The sequence below is a fragment of the Mustelus asterias genome, chromosome 5, assembly GCF_964213995.1.
Source record: "Mustelus asterias chromosome 5, sMusAst1.hap1.1, whole genome shotgun sequence".
Lineage (NCBI taxonomy): Eukaryota > Metazoa > Chordata > Chondrichthyes > Carcharhiniformes > Triakidae > Mustelus > Mustelus asterias.
This window is the reverse complement of record NC_135805.1, coordinates 136,619,221-136,638,283: the sequence shown is the minus strand read 5'-3', so window position 1 is coordinate 136,638,283 and position 19,063 is coordinate 136,619,221. Positions and strand designations below refer to the sequence as shown.

General features: G+C 44.9%; 1 protein-coding gene across 14 annotated transcripts in view; it reads right to left on the bottom strand.

Annotated features, from left to right (window-relative positions):
* The window catches only part of dst (dystonin), a 653,330-nt gene that overhangs the window by 270,919 nt on the left and 363,348 nt on the right, over positions 1-19,063 (bottom strand). For 11 of the 14 annotated variants that reach the window (XM_078213315.1, XM_078213329.1, XM_078213327.1 and 8 more), the window contains 4 exons: positions 18,391-18,543; positions 12,675-12,763; positions 9,137-9,272; positions 668-8,410 (listed from right to left, as the gene is read on the bottom strand). In XM_078213315.1, the coding sequence (XP_078069441.1) occupies positions 668-8,410; positions 9,137-9,272; positions 12,675-12,763; positions 18,391-18,543 (8,121 nt within the window). The remainder of the gene's footprint in view (positions 1-667; positions 8,411-9,136; positions 9,273-12,674; positions 12,764-18,390; positions 18,544-19,063) is intronic. The other 3 variants (XM_078213321.1, XM_078213323.1, XM_078213324.1) reach the window with 1 other exon arrangement.

Genomic DNA, 19,063 nt, shown 5'->3' with positions numbered 1-19,063 from the left:
ACAGGTTTATTCAATTCACTCATGGGACATGGGCATCACCGGCTGGCCAGCATTTGTTGCTCATCCCTAGTTGCCCAAGGGTAGTTGAGTCAACCACATTGCTGAGGCTGTGGAGCCCACATATTCTCCAGACCAGGTAAGGACGGCAGATTTCCTTCCCTAAAGGACATTAGTGAACCAGATGGGTTTTTCCGACAATTGACAATGGTCATCAGTAGATTCTTAATTCCAGATATTTTTAATTGAATTCAAAATCCACTATCTGCTGTGGTGGGATTCGAACCCAGGTCCCCAGAACATTAGCTGAGTTTCTGGATTAATAGTCCGGTGATAATACCACTAGGCCGTCACCTCCCCTGTACAATCCAGCATTCAGTTAAGGGCCAGGAGATGGAATGCTGCACTACAGCATGTTGGACCTATCAAACACCTCCTTAAACTACAAAATCTACAAAGAACTAATACTGCTCAGCTTCTTGACTGTAGCACAGCAGAATAGTCAGTGAATCATTTAAAATAATCTATCAATAGCATTAAGACTTTCCTATAATATTACCTAATTGTCGTATGAGTGAGAGTGCGAATATAATGTGGAAAGCTTTCTGATTCAACTAATTCTTGGTTTCCTAATTGAATTGAAATAAGGGATACATCAAGGATTACTAACCTGTCCGTCTCCTTCAACAGTCTCATGGTCCTCACGTTGCTCAGTTTTATTGGTGGCTTTGTCCCCAGTGCCTTCCGATTTTGTCATTTCATCAGATACATCACGAGGCTGCATCAATATGTCATCAGTTTTGTCTTCATTTAGATTTTGTCCACTTGGTACAATTTCAATTACGTCCTCCATCTCATCGTTATTGTCGTCAGTCCGCACACTGTTTGCTGTATCTTCAAAAATGACTTGCTCCTGAATGTCATCCCCTGGTGGCTCCATCTCCTCGGACATTGCAAATGAATCTTCAATTGTTTCCTCATTTGTGCATTGTCCGTTTGTTTGTATTTCTCTTTCATACACCACATCTGCATTCCCTCCTTTATCTGATACATTCCTCTTGAGAAATTCCTCATTGTCGCTGGAAGGAGGAGGCTGATTTTCACCCTCAGTTATATTTTGGCTATTTAGCCTCTCTGCCTTTCCCTTCTCGTTGCCACCTTCACCATCCTGAACCTGCAAATCATTCAATGCAAGTTCGGAAGTGTTCTCCTGACTATCGCTGAGAAGTTTGATCTGATCAAGGGAATCAGATTGCACTCTCTCATTTTCATTCTCACTTACACATTGTCCAGCTTGCCTGATGTGTACCGTTTCCCTCAATTCACCCACACCCTTATCGTTGCTGATCCAGATGTTATCTGGTGCATCCTGTAAGGTGCCTTTGTGCTGGGTATCCTCCAGCAACTCCATGTCATTGAAAACATCAACCGATTGCAGGACTGAATCTGGTCTATCTTGCTTTATTTCTCTCATTCCATTCACGGTATCACCATTTTCATTATCATTAAACAAGTCACCCTTTGATGGACCGTCACAAATAGCTACCTTCTCAGTGCCTTCGCGTGACTCCAACCCTTCAGCAGTGGAACCACAGTGATTCACTGCATTCCCATTCTCAGATCCTGCTACACTTTCTCCACCTGCTTTCATCTGAATTATTTCAGACATGTTGTCCTTCTCCACTGTTTGCCGCGGTACATCGCGGGGAGTTAAGGCAGTGCTGAGCAGCACTGAGATTCTTTCACAAAGCGTTTCTTTCGCCTGCCTGTTTAGGGACTCATTCTCCATCGAACCTGGCACTTTGTTTCTTATGTAACAGAAAAGCTCATCGGTCAGACTGCTGATCAGTTCCTGGCTTTTTAAACTGTTGGGATCTCGTTCCTCAGATAAAGTGCAAAGCTTCTCCTGTGCCCGTGCACTAATCATTTCTGGCTTCAAAGCAGCAAGCAAGGCTGCCGTCTTCAGGGACTTATCACCCTTCAAACCAAATAGCTCACCCAACTCTTCATTAAGAAATTCTTGTTTCAGGCAATCAAGGATGAGTTTTGACTTTTTAGCAGCATCACCACATGTCACCACATCCTGAACAGCAGCACCGCCTCCGGTCTCTGTACTGCCCTCCGTCACACTGGAGAGACCCACTTCCTGATTGTCACCAGTTTCAACATTCACTCCAACTACCCTTTGAACATTTGCATCTTTTGAAGACTCGTCTTCACCAATTGCGAAATCAGCCACATGCTCTGATTGGACAGGACGTTCCTCTTCTGAAACCAAGTTGGTTTTGTCCTCAACTTCAGGTGAATCCCATTTTTTTTCCAATGACTTCTGAAACCTCTGACCTCCTTCAACATCCTGGTTTTCTTCATCGATCCTTTCTTGATACAAGAGATTCTCAGATTCTACAGATGAATTTTGACTGCCATAGTCACTGATCCTTTCTTGATAAAACAGATTTCCAGATTCTATTTGCTTTTCTTTATCAATCCTTTCTTGACATAACAGATTTCCAGATTCCACAGATGAATTTTGGCCGCCATAGTCTGACATCTCTCCTTCATTTCCTCTTGTTCCGGAAACGTTGGACATTCCTTTCACCCCACGTGCAAGTTCTGCCTTCCCGTCCAAATTTGCAGGGTCATTTAATGTCTTGGCAGCCTTTCCTTCCTGTCTGCTTCCATTCATCACTGTGTCCTCATTTGCATTTTCCTTATCTTCATTTGGTCTGATCTTGAAAGCATCGCTGAGTTTCATGCACACAGCTTTCAGCACATTCCCCACAGCCAGAGCCACATTTACGTTTTGTTCTGATCCTTCTGCACTGTCGCCATGCCCAGAATTGTGTGTCCCTTGAATACTTTCTTTGAAAATTCCATTTAATTGTGCTTTATCGCATAAGCTGAGCTTCGTATTAGGATCTTCTCCCTCAACATCTCCTTCTAAGTTACATTTTCCTTTGGTACCCGTGACAACTTGGACATTGGTGCTGCGTGGAGAATTGTTCGACTCCAACTCTTCCATACTCGCTCCTTCTACACATTTTTCCACATTCAGTTTTCCAACTTCATTTAGCTCCCTGTCTTCACTTGATGAAATATTATTTTCATCAGCCGATTCTTCAAACTCCTGCTCAATATCTGAAGTACATTCTCGAATGTACGAGAAAAAGCCACCTTGCGGTGGTGAATCTTCGACATGAGATGATTCGAATGAAAGGTAGGCCACTTTGCCAGGCAAATTTTCCTCCAATGATTGAGTTGCAGGAGCAGACTGGGCAAAGTCAAGGGAGCTATTCTGGTTATTTCCTGGACCTAAGGAACTGGAAGATGAAGAGTTTACCTGATGATCATGATCATTCCTTGTTCTGAAATCCTGAACAGCACTTTCATCGTCTTCAGCACACATCATGGTTTGATTATTTAACTCCCCTCTGTGGGTGCTACAAGCCAGATCAACATCAGCCACGTTCAACTTGGATATTAATTCAATACTTTGGACATTCAAAAATTCTTCACGAGGTTGAATGGCCATGTATCTTCGCCCAGTGTCTAGATCTATTTTACTCATCCTCACTAAATCAGAGTAAGGAGCCATGTTCAACTGACTCTCATCGACATTGTCCTGGCTTTCGTAAAGGTTCATTTCTTTTTTCAAACCGTCGTCAAATAATTTCCCATCCACGGATTCCATTTGCATTGTTGATTTTCCATTTTCAAATTCAGCGACAACTTCATTCGATATCCGGTTCCTTTCCATTTCCACCGGTGAATCTAAGCTCTGTGCGATTTCCTCAGAACACAAGTTCTTCCTGGCAATTGACGCATGAATATTTTGGCATGATGCTTCCAATTCAAACAAGTCATCGGCTAGGTCTTCATTAATTAAACCATGCCTCAAAGCACTAGCTACAGAGAGGCGAAGCCCGGATTTATGCTGAATGATACCACCAACTTCAACCTGCCTACGAAGAATTCTTAGCATGGCATCTCTTTCCACAAGGCCTCTGCTGATTGCTTCTATCGCTGACAGAGGTTGTTTTGTCTGGGGATCTAAGATGCCGTGCATTTCAAACTGGTAGTTTAGTGCCCTCAGTCGGGTCACCTCATCGACCTGCCCTCCATTTCGTGCCTTTTCCATTTTGATCAATTGTTCAGCAGCTTTTTCATCTACCAGGCAAAGCTTCGAGGTTTCTGCCACTGATAACCGACATTCCTGCTTGAGATCCACGATCCCACCGGAAACAACCTGGCCTTCCAGTAAACACAGAGCTGTCCGAGGGTGCAGAATACCAAGTCTCTGCGCATCGTGAACACTATGAAGCTTGTTGGTCTCTGGGTCAATCACACCACAGACAATTTTTTCAGAAAGCAATACCTTTGCCAGGAGGTCATCATTTATCGACTCTTCTGCAACATCAGCCAATTCCATCGTTTCTCCCGTACCAGAGTTATAGAATCCTCCGACCAGCCCAAGCTTATCTAATACTTTGATAGCGAGATGGTTTGGTACAAGTCCCTTCACCACTGCTTCACTAAGAGTTAAATATTCGCCACTCTCTTCCAAATAAATTCCCCCCTCTTGGAACTGTGCAGCTAAAATACCCACGACCGTCTCCTCATCCAAAAGCCCACGTGCCAAGGCAGCTTCAAGTGTGTCCCTTTCACCAGTAACAGGGTCAAATATTCCACCTGCTTCAACTTCTGATTTATGCTGCTTTATCAGAGCTGATCCATCCCATTTCCCACCTCCAACAGCCTCAAAACAAGTAATTTGCTCATCATTGTCTTCATCCTCCTCTTCCAAGACATACAAATTTCTCCCATTAATTCCCTGGGTGCCTTCGGCATTCTTCAATGTCACTGCATGCTCACTTGGCTCCTCTTGCAATGTGTTTCTGACATCGAATACAGAGTCTTTTATCATCATCTCTGGCATTGTTAAATGACCTCCTGATGTGTCCACTTCAAATACTCCTTGGCTCTGCATTGCTTCATGCGGAGGCTCAATATTCACTTGCTTTTGCTTTTCCTCCTGACCTTTCACTATTTCAAAGTCTTCGTGGTACATCCAATAGCTCTGATCTGGCTCATTGCTATTTGACTGAAATTCTTCATCATTGAAGAAAATCACTTCACCGCTTGCCATTTGTACGGAAGATTCAAATACACCCGTAATGTCTTCAATTCCAGAAGGACTGAGCATTGGAGTTTCTTTTCCCCCTGCAATGACTCCAACAGACCATGGTACTTCCTGGGTCTCTGCAATATCCTCCAACCCTTCCACGCTCGTAATTAATTTGTCCTTCCCACATTCAAAGCTGTCAACCGTTGCTGAGGCAGTATCTGTATACTGATGAATGCTACTCCCTTCCACTACATTAGTGGGGCCACTGAAACCAGTTCCAAACATACCTTCATTGTAATCATCATTGGAATATGGCTCCTCATTCTTTGATGAACTACTTTGAACAACAGGTTCTTCAGAAATCTCCAGTCTATCTTCTAAGTCCGCGATGTCATCCAGTGTTTCAATGACTCTTATTACTTTATGCTTTCCAGTTTCTGTGGAATGTGCATGTTGGCTTCCAGTTTCTGTAGGGCCCAAAGTTTCATTGGCTACTGTGAGATGTTCTTTCACCAATGGACCAATTTCATCCCACAATTCCTCCATGCTGCTGTGTTTTGTTGGGGAATCTGTGCTTGTTTCCGTGAACTTGACCTGGTTTTCAAGATTGGCATCTTCCAATGTATCTTCATCAGCAGCAAGTGTATGCTTGAAAGATTGTCCATCGTCCAGCACCTCCATTGCTTCATCCACCTCAACATCTTCACTTAATCTCTCTGCATCCGGCACGCCAGTGAAATATACCAGTTCACCCGCGACTGCGATGTCTTCTAGGTTTTCAACAGTCCTTATGTTATTTTTTCCACATGCCAGGTCTTCTCTTGTTCCTGCAACAGTTTTTGATGGATGTGAAACAAGTTCATCTTCCCCAGTCATAAGTTGCGGTTCCAAAGATTGCCCAGTGCTCCTCTGATTGTCTCCTGATGGCTCCGCGATACTTTGTCTGCTGCCGACATCATTAGATTCCTCCATTTGTGACGCTTCCACATACTGCTGAGCATTCCCGTTATTTGCCGTTTCGTTAGCGTGCTCTGCGCGGATTGCGAATGGGACGTGAGTATCATGAGTGCCACTGCCAATAAGCTCACCAGCTTGGATACTCGGAGATCCGTCAAAACCCAGCATTCTATTCAGCTCTTCTCCAAACTCTCTTTGCAGGTCCACATCCAGTGGAAATGGACTGAGCTTTGTACTTTCACGCGCTGGAAACGGTTGCTCCATTGAAAACCCAGGCATGGTTTCAGCTGGTGGCTGTTCCGCTGCAGACACGGTGACAGCTACTTTGTCCCCCAGGAATGAATCTGCAGCTTGCAAGGCTGCAGTTACCACTGGCGCATCACCTTGTGGAATCGCCATACTTATTCTCAATTGGTTTCCCAAATCATTTCCAACAGAATTAACGTTGTCGGTTTGTCTGGTCAATTCAACACTTCCATTAAGGTCTGGGTGTCCACTCAGATTTCCATTGGAAGATGGTCCTTCAAGAGTATCTGCCAAGTTATCCAAAGTTTCAATTGTCTGTATTGCTGTGTCCCCATCCAGTTCTTTGGTCTCAGTTACATGACTGCCTGGACTATCCATTATTTGTGAAGAAGCAGCTTCACCTGTGGGAAACTGCTGCACGCCAGGCATCCAATATAATGCCTCGCTATTAATACTCCCGCAATGTTCACCCGGTAAATCAACTGTCTGCTTTTCTCCCACATCCCCTGGCTCCCACGTTTCAGAATTCATATGGTCTTTAAGGGTGCCGACATCTTTTGAAAGCTCTTTGATTTCCAGTGGGTTTCCGAGTCCACTGTCATCTTGAATATGAAGATACTCTTGCCAATTTTCCAGCGGGGCATCTGCACCACTTGCCTCTGTCACCATTTTAATCCTTTCGTTCAAGTCACTGTTGGCCAACAGTAGCCTCCTTCCTGAGCCAGCGTCCATGTAGCTGTTCATCATTAAATAGGATATAAATTTCTGTTGAGCTTCCATCTGTCGCAGAGTTGAGTTCTCATTGCTGCCACTCTCTTCAACATCAGTGGTGTCGCTTGGGGCGCAAGTTTGGGCTTCAGGGTTTGATCCCCAGTTCGAGATATCGGCATGTGGAGACTCCAAGTGTTTGGCGGTGGGCATTAAGTCAGGCATTGTTGCCGTGCTCAGAGTGTGCGCTGCCCTCTGGTCTATTATACCGAGCCTGGTAGCCTCCTCAGGTGTGAGCACTGAGGAGCTTTCGGGGATGTAAAGAGCTGCTATTTTTTGCCTGTTGCTGAGGATTCTGTGGGCTAGTTCATTTGTTATCACTCCCTGTTGCAAAGAGGTGTCAATGGAAAATATTTCTCCGGAATCGGGCCAAATGAGACCCATGAACACCCTCTGTGATTCCATGACCAAAAGCGCGCTGCTTGACGTCATTAGGTTGCACTGCACGGCTTCGTCCATGGTTAATCTGCTGCCGGTGGCTGGGTTGATTATGCCTCCTGTTTGAACCTGATGAGTGAGGAGCCCACAAGCTGTATCGTGATCGATGAGGCCACTTTCCAAAGCTTCGTCGACTGTAAGCCGAGCTCCAGTTTGGGGGTCAATGAGCCCACCAGCAAAGAGTTGAGCTCCAAGGAGTCTGATCATCACCTCACGGTCTATGAGGCCTTCGTGGACAGCCCGGAAGATGCTGAGCTGCCTGCCAGCTTTTAAGGTGATGGTGCCCCCATCTTGATGCCTCACATGAAGCAGTCTCAGGCCAGTCTCTTTATCCACGGTCACCCTTTGCATTAACTCCATTAATGAGACTTTCTCGGCCGTATTTGGATCAATCAATTCCTTGCACATCTTCTGTCTCTCCAACAGCTTGAAGTACAGCTGAGCAGTGATGAATTCTCTCTGAAAAGCTTCCTCCAGGCTGAGCTTTTCACCCGTGGATGGTATCCTTAAGCCGCCAGTGGCAAACTGCGCCTCAAGGACTTTAATGACGGAAACCTCAGAGATTGAGTTGTGATCTTCAACACCAGCAGCAGAATGGACATCACTGGGTCCGCACAAGGTGCTTAAAATAAGTTTGGCAGAACGACTCAGTTCCTCTAGTTGATTGAAGATCTTTCCATCGATCAACTGGTATGTCAAAGCCTCTTCCACGCTCAGGCACTGTCTTGTCTCTGGAAGGATAAGGTCTGACACAATGACCTGCGCTTCCAGCAAGACCATCCCTGTGTCGTAATCAATCAGACCATTGCGTATTGCGTGGAAGATTGGATAAACTGTCCCAGTGGCCAGGTCAATAACCCCCGCAATGGTCTCATAGCCCTGAAAGCCAAAAGGGGGGGGGGGGAAAAGAAAAATAATTACAGAAAGCAATAGAGTGGCACCAAAATAATAAAACGCAAACGCCAAATAATCAGTACCTCCAAACTCTCCAGTTCATGCAAAATGTACTCCGCCTGTGCCCACGTGATACAAGATTGGGTACTTACCAGGGAGGTGAATGTTAGCGATGCAACAGCAAAAGTGAAGCCCGGTGTCGACGGAAGTAATGATTTGTTTTTATATATGTCCTGCATGCACATCCTTTATTGCAAAAGTGTCATCCATGTGATTAAAAGGGTTAGTCACAAGAGGAAGCAAAAGAGGGTTATTCTTAGTCTTCGACATCACTCAACAAGTACTGATAGCGCTTAAGCACCATGCTTCTGCTTACAGAGAAAGGAAAGAATTATGTATTCAACATTATGATGACCATGCTATGCATGTTTACAGCATACAGCAGCTTGAGCAATTCCTACAGCTCTGACAAAGCTCTCCCTTTCTCACTCAAAGGCTCCATCTTTCAGAAAATATCGCAATTTCTAAAAATGAAACACCCGCTTTTGTTGAAAGTCTGACTGCATTAGTTTCTTTTGATTGAGGTTATCTTTGTGAACAATCCTACTGAACAAACTTCAAGATTTTTGGATGGTTAATGACAAGCTACCCCTGCACTCTGCTGCCGAAATCCAGCGTAAAACATCTCATGAACCCGGACTCAGTTATTACCTTCTCCACTGCCTCTTCCGCCAGCGTACTCTGTGCTTGCTGGAGGTCGTCAGAACTCTCCTCACACAACTTGTCGTAAGCTTCCTGAAGTGACTCCAGCTGTTTCTCCGTCTGCTGTTTATCTTCTTCTGATATTCTATGTTCAAAAAAAAGCAGAGAAATAAAACAAAGTTTTCTATCAGTATTCCCAAATCCAGTTAAAGAAAGCTCAGTTATAAATCACCAGGGTCCAGAGGAGGTTCACGAGAATGATCCCAGGAATGAAAAGCTTGACATATGAGGAGTGTTTGAGGACTCTGGGTCTGTACGCGATAGAGTTTAGAAGGACGAGGGGGATCTCATTGAAACTTATAGAATATTGAACGGCCTGGACAGAGTGGATGTGGGGAAGATGTTTCCATTAGTAGGAGAGACTAGGATCCGAGGGCACAGCCTCAGAGTAAAGGGATGACCCTTTAGAACCGAGATGAGGAGGAATTTCTCCAGCCAGAGGGTGGTGAATCTGTGAATTCATTGCCACAGAAGGCTGTGGAGGCCAGGTCATTGAGTGTATTTAAGACAAAGATACATAGGTTCTTGATTGGTCAGGGGTTATGGGGAAAAGGCAGGAGAATGGGGTTGAGCAATATATTAGCCATGATTGAATAGCGGAGCAGACCTGATGGGCTGAATGGCCTAATTATACTACTATATCTCATGATCTTGTGGTCTAAATAATGACAAACTTGACATTTGGAGCATTTGAATCAAAAAGTGATCTTTTCAATCCAAACTCCTTAGCTCTTGACCTTGGAAGTGGGTGTTAGTTAATGGGGAAAGTGGTGTCCGCCAGATTGAAAGGAAATTATTCCTTATACAAGCAATGCGCTTCATAGATTTAGCTTGAAGTGAGGAAGCGGATTGCTGTGTCCCACCTGATCACTAGTTACCGAGATCAGTACTTTAGGCATGAAGCTTCAGTGATAGCGTGTCTCAGAGAATCTGATTCAGCACGAACCATATAGTCCCTTACTACCAGACAGGAGCCCTAAGCTGGAGGGATTGCACGGCATGAGTATGGAATGATCCCACGAATAAGGAGACCATGCCCAAATGGGTGGGGAATAAAATTCCACAAAAAGGAAAAAAGAAGCTGTACCTTCTCTTGTTGGCATCTAGGTAAAGCATTCTTTCTGGGTGTATCACAGCTTGGTATGACTCCTGTTCTGCCCAAGACCGCAAGAAACTACAAAGGGTCATGAAGGAAGCCCAGTCCATCACACAAACCAGCCTCCCATCCATTGACTCCATCTACACTTCCTGCTGCCTCAGAAAAGCAGCCAGCATAATCAAGGACCCCAAGCACCCTGGACATATTCTCTTCCACCTTCTTCTATTGGGAAAGAGGTACAAAAGTCTGAGGTCACATACCAACCGACTCAAGTAAAGCTTCTTCCCTGCTGCCATCAGACTTTTGAATGGACCTATCTTATATTAAGTTGATCTTTCTCTACACACTAGATATGACTGTAACACTACATTCTGCACCCTCTCCTTTCATTCTCTATGAATGGTATGTTTTGTCTGTATAGCATGCAAGAAACAATACTTTTCATGTATATTAATACTTGTGACAATAATAAATCAAATCAAATCAAAAATAATTCCAGCAAGAAGTTCAAATATTGCTTTGGTTCTTGCAGAAACCAACTCGGCAATAGTGTATTCAGCTGTTTGGGAAAGCGATTGAATGAGGGGCAAACATCCCTATCAGATAAGACTGGCGTTAGTGCTAACAACTCTGTCTTGCCATATTGAGCTTAATAAAAGGAATAAAAGTTGGAACAAATGCAAAATACTGTGGATGCTGGAATCTGAACCAAAAACAGAAAAATGCTGGAAAATCTCAGCAGGTCTGACAGCATCTGTGGAGAGAGAATAGAGCCAACATTTCGAGTCTGGATGACCCTTCATCAGAGCTGGCATCTAGATAAAGCATCCTATCCAGATGTATGGGCCATCTAGACTGGAAACATTGGCTCTATTCTCTCTCCACAGATGCTGTCAGACCTGCTGAGATTTTCCAGCATTTTTCTGTTGTTGTTGAATAAAAGTTGGAAACTTATTTCTGTTGTATTAGTCACAAACATGTTCAAAATGCCAGACCAGAAGCATGGAGATGTCCGGATCCAATTCAACTGGAGTTGGATCAACAATCTGACCAGGCCAAGATTAATAGAGGGAGCAAATTCATCTGAGGTATTTGGTGAGTTGGATGGTTGATTCTATCACCTTTACTGCAACTGTGACAATACTTAAAAAAAATACTTTACTGGCTGTAAAGGTTTAAAATTTAAACTTTATTTATTAGTGTCACAAGTAGGCTTACAATAACACTGCAATGAAGTTACTGTGAAAATCCCCATGTCGCCTGTTCGGGTACACTGAGGGAGAATTTAGCATGGCCAATGCACCTAACCAGCACATCTTTTGGACTGTGGGAGGAAACCGGAGCACCCGGAGGAAACCCACACAGACACGGGAAGAATGTGCAGACTCCGCACAGTGACCCAAGCCAGGAATCAAACTCAGGTCCCTGGCGCTGTGAGGCAGCAACGCTAACCACTGTGCCACCCCAAAACGTTTTGGGTCAGTCTTGAGGTTGTGAAAAGGGCTTTATAAATACAAGTTTTCAATTATATTTTGAAAATGAGTATTAAAGTGTAACTTTTGGATAAGCGGGAATGCTTGTAGCCGATCTGACAATTTTCTGAAAAGATGCCATAAATTATTGGCCTCTGAACACATCGGACCATAAGATATAGGAGCAGAATTAGGCCATTCGGCCCATCGAGTCTGCTCCGCCATTCAAGCATGGATGATATGATTCTCATCCCCATTCTCCTGCCTTCTCCCCGTAACCCTTGATCCCCCTATTGATCAAGAACCTATCTAACTTCGTCTTAAAGACACTCAATGACCCGGCCTCCACAGCCCCTTGTGGCAATGAGTTCCACAGATTCACCACCCTCTGGCTGAAGAAATTCCTCCTCATCTCAATTTTAAAGGAGCACCCCTTCACTCTGAGGTTGCGTCGAGTTCTAGTCTCTCCCACTAGTGGAAACATCCTCTCCACATCCACTCTATCTAGGCCTCTCACTTTTCTGTAAGTTTCAATTAGATCCGTCTCGTCCTTCTGAACTGCATTGAGTATAGACCCAGACTCCTCAACCACTCCTCATGTGACAAACCCTTCATTCCTGGGATAATTCTTATGAACCTTCTCTCTGGACCCCCTCCAAGGTCAGCACATCCTTTCTTAGGTATGGGGCCCAAAACTGTTCACAATATTCCAGGGCCTATTACAGTATCAACCATACATCCCCGCCTTTGCATTCTCACCCTCTAGAAATGAATGCTGACATTGAATTTGCCTTCCTAACTGCCGACTGCACCTGCACGTTAACGTTAAGACATGAAGGACATATGATTTAAACCCATGCACATCTGGCTGAAAGGCTTATTCTTGCATATAACCAGCGGGAAGGAAGAAACTAACTTGTCACTGTGTTTAGCCAAGAACATCTGTGTCATGTGGACAGCATCAGCAATCTGGTCCTTCTTGCTTGATAGTTCCTCACGAAGTGCCTGGAACAAGTAAAATATAATGCAAGGACAATTAAATCATTCAAAGTTTCAGTTTTTATTCTTGGATTTTCTAACATTCACACATTTTCCTCAAAGACATTAATCGAATGCACACAGACCATTCAAGGATGATGTTAGGAAGCATTTCTTCACACAAGGGACAGTGGAAATCTGGGACTCTTTTGCTCCCAAGGATCTGCTGAATCTAGAGGTCAATTCAGCATTTCAAAACTGAGATTAATTAAGTTAAATTTATTTATTAGTGTCACAAGTCGGCTTACATTATCAATGCAATTAAATTACTGTGAAAATCCCCTAGTCGCCACACTCCAGCACCTATTCAGGTACACTCAGGGGCAATTTAGCATGGCTAACCAGCACATCTTTGGAGTGTGGGAGGAAACCCACGCAGAGACGGGGAGAATGTGCAAACTCCACACAGACAGTGGCCCAAGCCAGGAATTGAACCTGGATCCCTGGCGCTGTGAGGCAGCAGTGCGAACCACTGTGCCATCATGCTGCCCAGAATGATATATTTCCAAGTCAGGGTGATGGGTGACTTGGAGGGGAACTTGCAGGTGGTGGTGTTCCCATGTGCTGCCCTTGTCGCTCCAGGTAATAGGAGTTGTGGATTTGGAAAGTGCTGCTGAAGGAAGCTCAGTGATTTGCTGTAGTGCATCTTGCAGATAGTACACACTGCTGCGTGTGCAGTTGAGGAAGTGGATGTTCGAAGTGGTGGATGTGGTGCCAATCAAGCTGGCTGCTTTGTCCTGGATGGTGTTGAGCTTCTTGAGTATTGTTGGAGCTGCAGCCGTCCAGGCAAATGGGGAGTATTCCATCACACTCCTGACTTGTGCCTTGTAGTTGGTGGACAGGCTTTGGGGAATCAGGAGGTGAGTTACTCTCCATAGAATTCCAAGCCTCTGATCTGCTCTTGTAGGCACTGGGTTTATATATGGATGGGGGTCAGTTTGTTAGTGAGGTAGAGCGAGGCCAACAGCGTGGGTTCAATTCCCATACCGGCTGAGATTATTCATGCCTTCTCAACCTTGCCCCTCACTTGGTGTGGTGATCCTCAGGTTAAATTACCACCAGCCAGCTCTCCCATTCAAAGGGGAGAGCAGCCTATGGTCATCTGGGATTATGGCGACTTCACCACACCTTTATTAATTTATGTGGTTAGTCTAGTTCAGTTTCTGGTCAATGGTAACTCCCAGGATGTTGATAATGAGGGCTCCAGCAATGATAATGCTAATGAATGTCAAAGGGAGATGCTGAGATTCTCTCTTGTTCATAATTACATGGCATCTGTGTGGTGCAAATGTTACTTTCCACTTGTCCGTCCAAGACTAAATAATGTCCAGGTCTTGTTGCATATGGACAAGAACTGCTTCAGTATCTGAGTGCTTGTGAATGGTGCTGAACATTGTGTAATCATCAACTAACATCCCTACTTCTGACCTTATGATGGAAGAAAGGTCATTGATGAAGGAGCTGAAGATGGCTGGGCCTCAGACACTACCCTGAGGAACTCCTGCAGTGATGAGACTGAGATGATGACCTACAACAACTATAGCCATCTTCCTCTGTGCTAGCTCGGTCTGACTCCAATCAGTGGAGAGTTTTGCCCAATTCCCACCCACTCCAAATTTGCTCGGGCACTTAGATGCCTCACTTAGGCAAATGGTATCTTGATGTCAAGGGCAGTCAATCTTGCCTCACCTCTTGAGTTCAGCTCATTTGCATTTTAAGGCTATAATGAGATCAGGAACCAAGTGATTCTGGCAGAATCTAAACTGAGCGTCAGTGAGCAGGTTATTGCTGAGTAAGTACTGCTTGATAGCACAGGGGATAACCCGTTTCATTACTGTGCTGATGATCAGGAGTAGGCTGGTGGATCAGTAATTGGCCAGGTTAGAATTTTCCTGCTCTTCGTGGACATACCCAAGCAATTATCCACATTGCTGGGTAAATGCCAGTGTTGTACCTGCACCAGAATAGCTTAGCTAAGGGCCTACCCTTGCTCCCATTTCCTATATGACTATGAATGAGTACCTGATTAATGCAATAAGAGGTTTGCTGATACCTAGGTATCCTCAAAGCAAACCACTGAACTCGACATAAATTGAGCTTGTTCATCAACGTGATATGGGCTTCACGCACTCATCACCCATGGGAGATGCTGCACCTCACCAAGCCCAAACATATTCTGGTTCAGAAACGTAGAAACTAGAAGCAGGAGTAGGCTATTTGGGCCTTTGAGCCTGCTCCGCCATTCATTTTGATCATGGCTGATCATCGAATTCAATATCCTGATCTCCCCCTTTCCCCCCATATCCCTTGATCCCTTTAGCCCCGAGAACTATATCTAATTTGTTCTTGAAATCACACCAGGTTTTGGCCTCAGTACTTTCTGTGGTAGTGAATTCCACACATTCACCACTCTCTGAGTGAAGAAATCTCTCCTCACCTCAGTTCTAAAAGGTTTACCCCTTATCCTCAAACTATGACCCTTAGTCTGGACTCCCCCCACCATCGGGAACATTCTTTCTGAATCTACCCTGTCTAACCCTGTTAGGATTTTATAAGTTTCTCTGAGATCTCCCCTCACTCTTCTAAACTCCAGTGATTATAATGCTAACCGACTTAGTCTCTCCTCATATGACAGACCTGCCATCCCAGGAATCAGCCTGGTAAACCTTCGCTGCGCTCCCTCTATAGCAAGGACATCCTGCCTCAGATAAGGACACCAAACCTGTACACAGTACTCCAGGTGTGGCCTCACCAAGACAGCCAGAAGTGTATATTGAGGTGCTGTTTGAAATAAAATTCATCCGGATGGACATTGGTCATCTGGCTGGGATTGACTTTGTCTGTTATCAGCAGAGAAGTTTAATAGAATTTAATAAAAACCCTACAGTGCAGGAGGAGGCCATTCGGCCCATTGAGTCTGCACCGACAACAATCCCACCCAGGCCCCATCCCTGTAATCCCACATATTTACCCTGCTAATCCCTCAAACCGACGCATCCCAGGACACTCAGGGACAATTTAACATGGCTAATGCACCTAACCCCGCACATCTCTGGAGTGTGAGAGGAAACTGGAGCACCAGAGGAAACCCACGCCGACATGGGGAGAACGTGCAAACTCCACACAGACAGTGGCCCAAGCCGGAATCGAACCCGGGTCCCTGGCGCTGTGAAGCAGCAGTGCTAAGCACTGTGCCACTGTGCCGTGAAGAGAAACCCAGCCTGAGTGACAGGCTGATCACTCCAAAGCTCCTCGAGCGACTTGGGCATGAACCACAGCATTGGAGAACTGGCAATCTGCCTCAGTTTTAAAATTGTCACCCTTGTGTTCAACTCCCTCCGTGGACTTGCCCCCTTCCTATCTCTGTAATCACCTCCAGCCCCACAGTGCTCCGAGACCTCTGTACTCCTTCAATTCTGGCCTCTGGTGCATTCCACGTTTTTCATTTCTTTCACTATCGGTGGCCGTGCCTTCAGCTGATTGCTTCCGAAGATCACAGCATTTAAGAAACATTTAGGATGAGCACTTGAAATGCCAGAGCAGACAAAGCTAAGGACCAAGTGCTGGAAAGTAGGATTAGAACAGATGGGTGTTTGATGGCCAGCACAGAAATGATGGGCTGCAAGACCTCCATGATTAATTCCCTCCATAAATCTCTCCTCCTCCTCACGCCTCCTATACAGCACACAAACCTTTCACCAAGTATTTGGTTACCTGTCTCCTATCTCCTTATGTAATTGTGTCAAATTTGAATTGCACTCCTGTGAAGAGCCCTGTGACTTTCTACATGGTTACAGGTACTACGTAATAGCAAGTTGTTGTGTACCATAAGTTTCAAATCTTTGACCGCCAGCATGGGTCCAATTGAACTCGCCACTTGGCTTTACCCATCCACTCAGGAAAGTTATTCAGTTGGACGGCACGGTGGCACAGTGGTTAGCACTGCTGCCTCACAGCACCAGGTTTGATTCCCGGCTTGGGTCACTGTCTGTGTGGAGTTTAAACATTCTCCCCGTGTCTGTGTGGGTTTCCTCCGGGTGCTCCGGTTGCCTCTCACGGTCCAAAGATGTGTGGGTTAGGTTGACTGGCCATGATAAATTACCCATTAGTCAGGAGGACTAGCAGGGTAAATACATGGGGTTATGGGGGTAGGACTGAGGTGGGATTGTTGTTGGTGCAGGCTCGATGGGTCAAATAGCCTCCTTCTGCACTGTAGGAGTACTTTTTGACTCATTCGTGGGACAAGGGCGCCATTGGCTGGCCAGCATTTAATGCCCATCCCTAATTGACCTGGAACTGAGTGGCTTGCGAGGCCATTTCAGAGGGCGATTGAGAATCAACCACATTGCTGTGGCTCTGGAGTCACATGTAGGCCAGACCTGGTAAGGACGGCAGATTTCCTTCCCGAAAGGACATTAGTGAATCAGATGGGTTTTTCTCACAATTGACAATGGTTTCATGGTCATCAGTTGATTCTTAATTCCAGATTTGTTTATTGAATTCAAATTCCACCATGGTGGGATTCAAACCCGGGTCCCCAGAATATTAGCTGAGTTACTGCTATGAACTTGTGCAAGGGGATTTCTAATCATCTAATCAGATTTATAGGCAGAATGCAGTCTTTCAGAGAACAAGGCTAACACAAACAGCTTACACAATTGTGAGTGCAGTAAGGGAATCAAAACAAGTAATTCTGATTTTAAAATATATATGCTGATATTTTTAATGTATTTCAAATGTAAATGAATGCTTTAGTCAAGCAAAGTTAACTAAAGGCATGGTGGCAAAAGTCAATTGTTCAAAGCCAAAGGTCTGGGAACAGGTTAGTCAGCAAGTTTTATGGGGCAGCATTCCTAAGAGGGCACGTATTATGCAACATTAATAAATAGACGCATTCATTGCCCAGACACAGAATAGATATGAGCCTGGACACAGGAACACATGTCTATTCAACTTGGTAGTGAGCCGGTGGGAACATCCATTGCAGTAGCTCTGCCGTTACCAAGCAACAGGGAGTTAGTTAGTGCCAAGGGGAAACTACAGCTGCAATCAATTGGACGAATAAGATATCACCATGCTATTAAGTATCTTATGATTGGCTGAGGTACTTGACAGAGATTTGTATTGATGTGCAACTGTTAAATGGAATTGATTTTCACCTGATGAAAGGTGGGATTATTGATTATGAAAAGGTAGAATTGATCTGCAATTGACTCTGTAATCTAGCTCTTTCGGAGAGGTTCTGTCACTCTGTCCTTAGAGCTGTTTAACCCTTCGTCAGACTCCGGTCGGCTGTACATTTGTGTTGGTTTGTTTTGATATTTTATGTTCAATAAATTTGTTATGTCTTTAGCACAGAGATATTTGCCTTGTGAGTTTTCAGTTGTCTTAGTTTAAGACACAGTTGGCCACCTCTTTTTCCCCACAATGGAACTGAAAAAACTGCATTCGATTAAGAATCGAAAATATTTATTTCTTCAAAAACAATACTTCTTGCCTACTAAAGAGGACAGAGACTCTAAACTCTCCCATGGAAATTCAATGGGATGTTCCATGTAAAAAACATACACTGACGTGTGCGTGATCCGCAATACCTGTTTCTCGGAAAGCGACGTCTCCGCTGTAGCTCGCTCCGCTGCTGGAGATTCCAGTTGTCTCTTAGCCAAACTCTTGCTCTTCTTGGACACCCACTTCAACAATTCACCAACTTTATCGACATGCTCTTGCTTCGCTTCTTCTACCGATTTCTGACGGAGTTAAAAGATGCTTTAAAAACAATCCCATCCGCTGTGACAATCCCCCCCCCCAGTTACTTCCCACGATAACCCACCATCACGAACAATCGCCATGGGTCAGCACATTCCAAAACACTTTTCACTCCCTCTCTCCCAAATTTATTGGTCTGGAGCTCAATCGCAAATTAGTCAATGAATCAATATTTTTTTTTAGGGACATGGGCATCGCTGGCTGGCCAGCATTTATTGCCCATCCCTAAAGTTTATTTATTAGTCACAAGTAGGCTTACATTAACACTGCAATGAAGTTACTGTGAAAATCCCCTAGTTGCCACACTCCGGCGCCTGTTCGGGTACACTGAGGGAGAATTTAGCACGGCCAATGCACCCTAACCAGCACGTCTTTCGGACTGTGGGAGGAAACCGGAGCACCCGGAGGAAACCCACGCAGACACAGGGAGAACATGCAGACTCTGCACAGACAGTGAACCAAGTCGGGAATTGAACCCAGGTCCCTGGAGCTGTGAGGCAG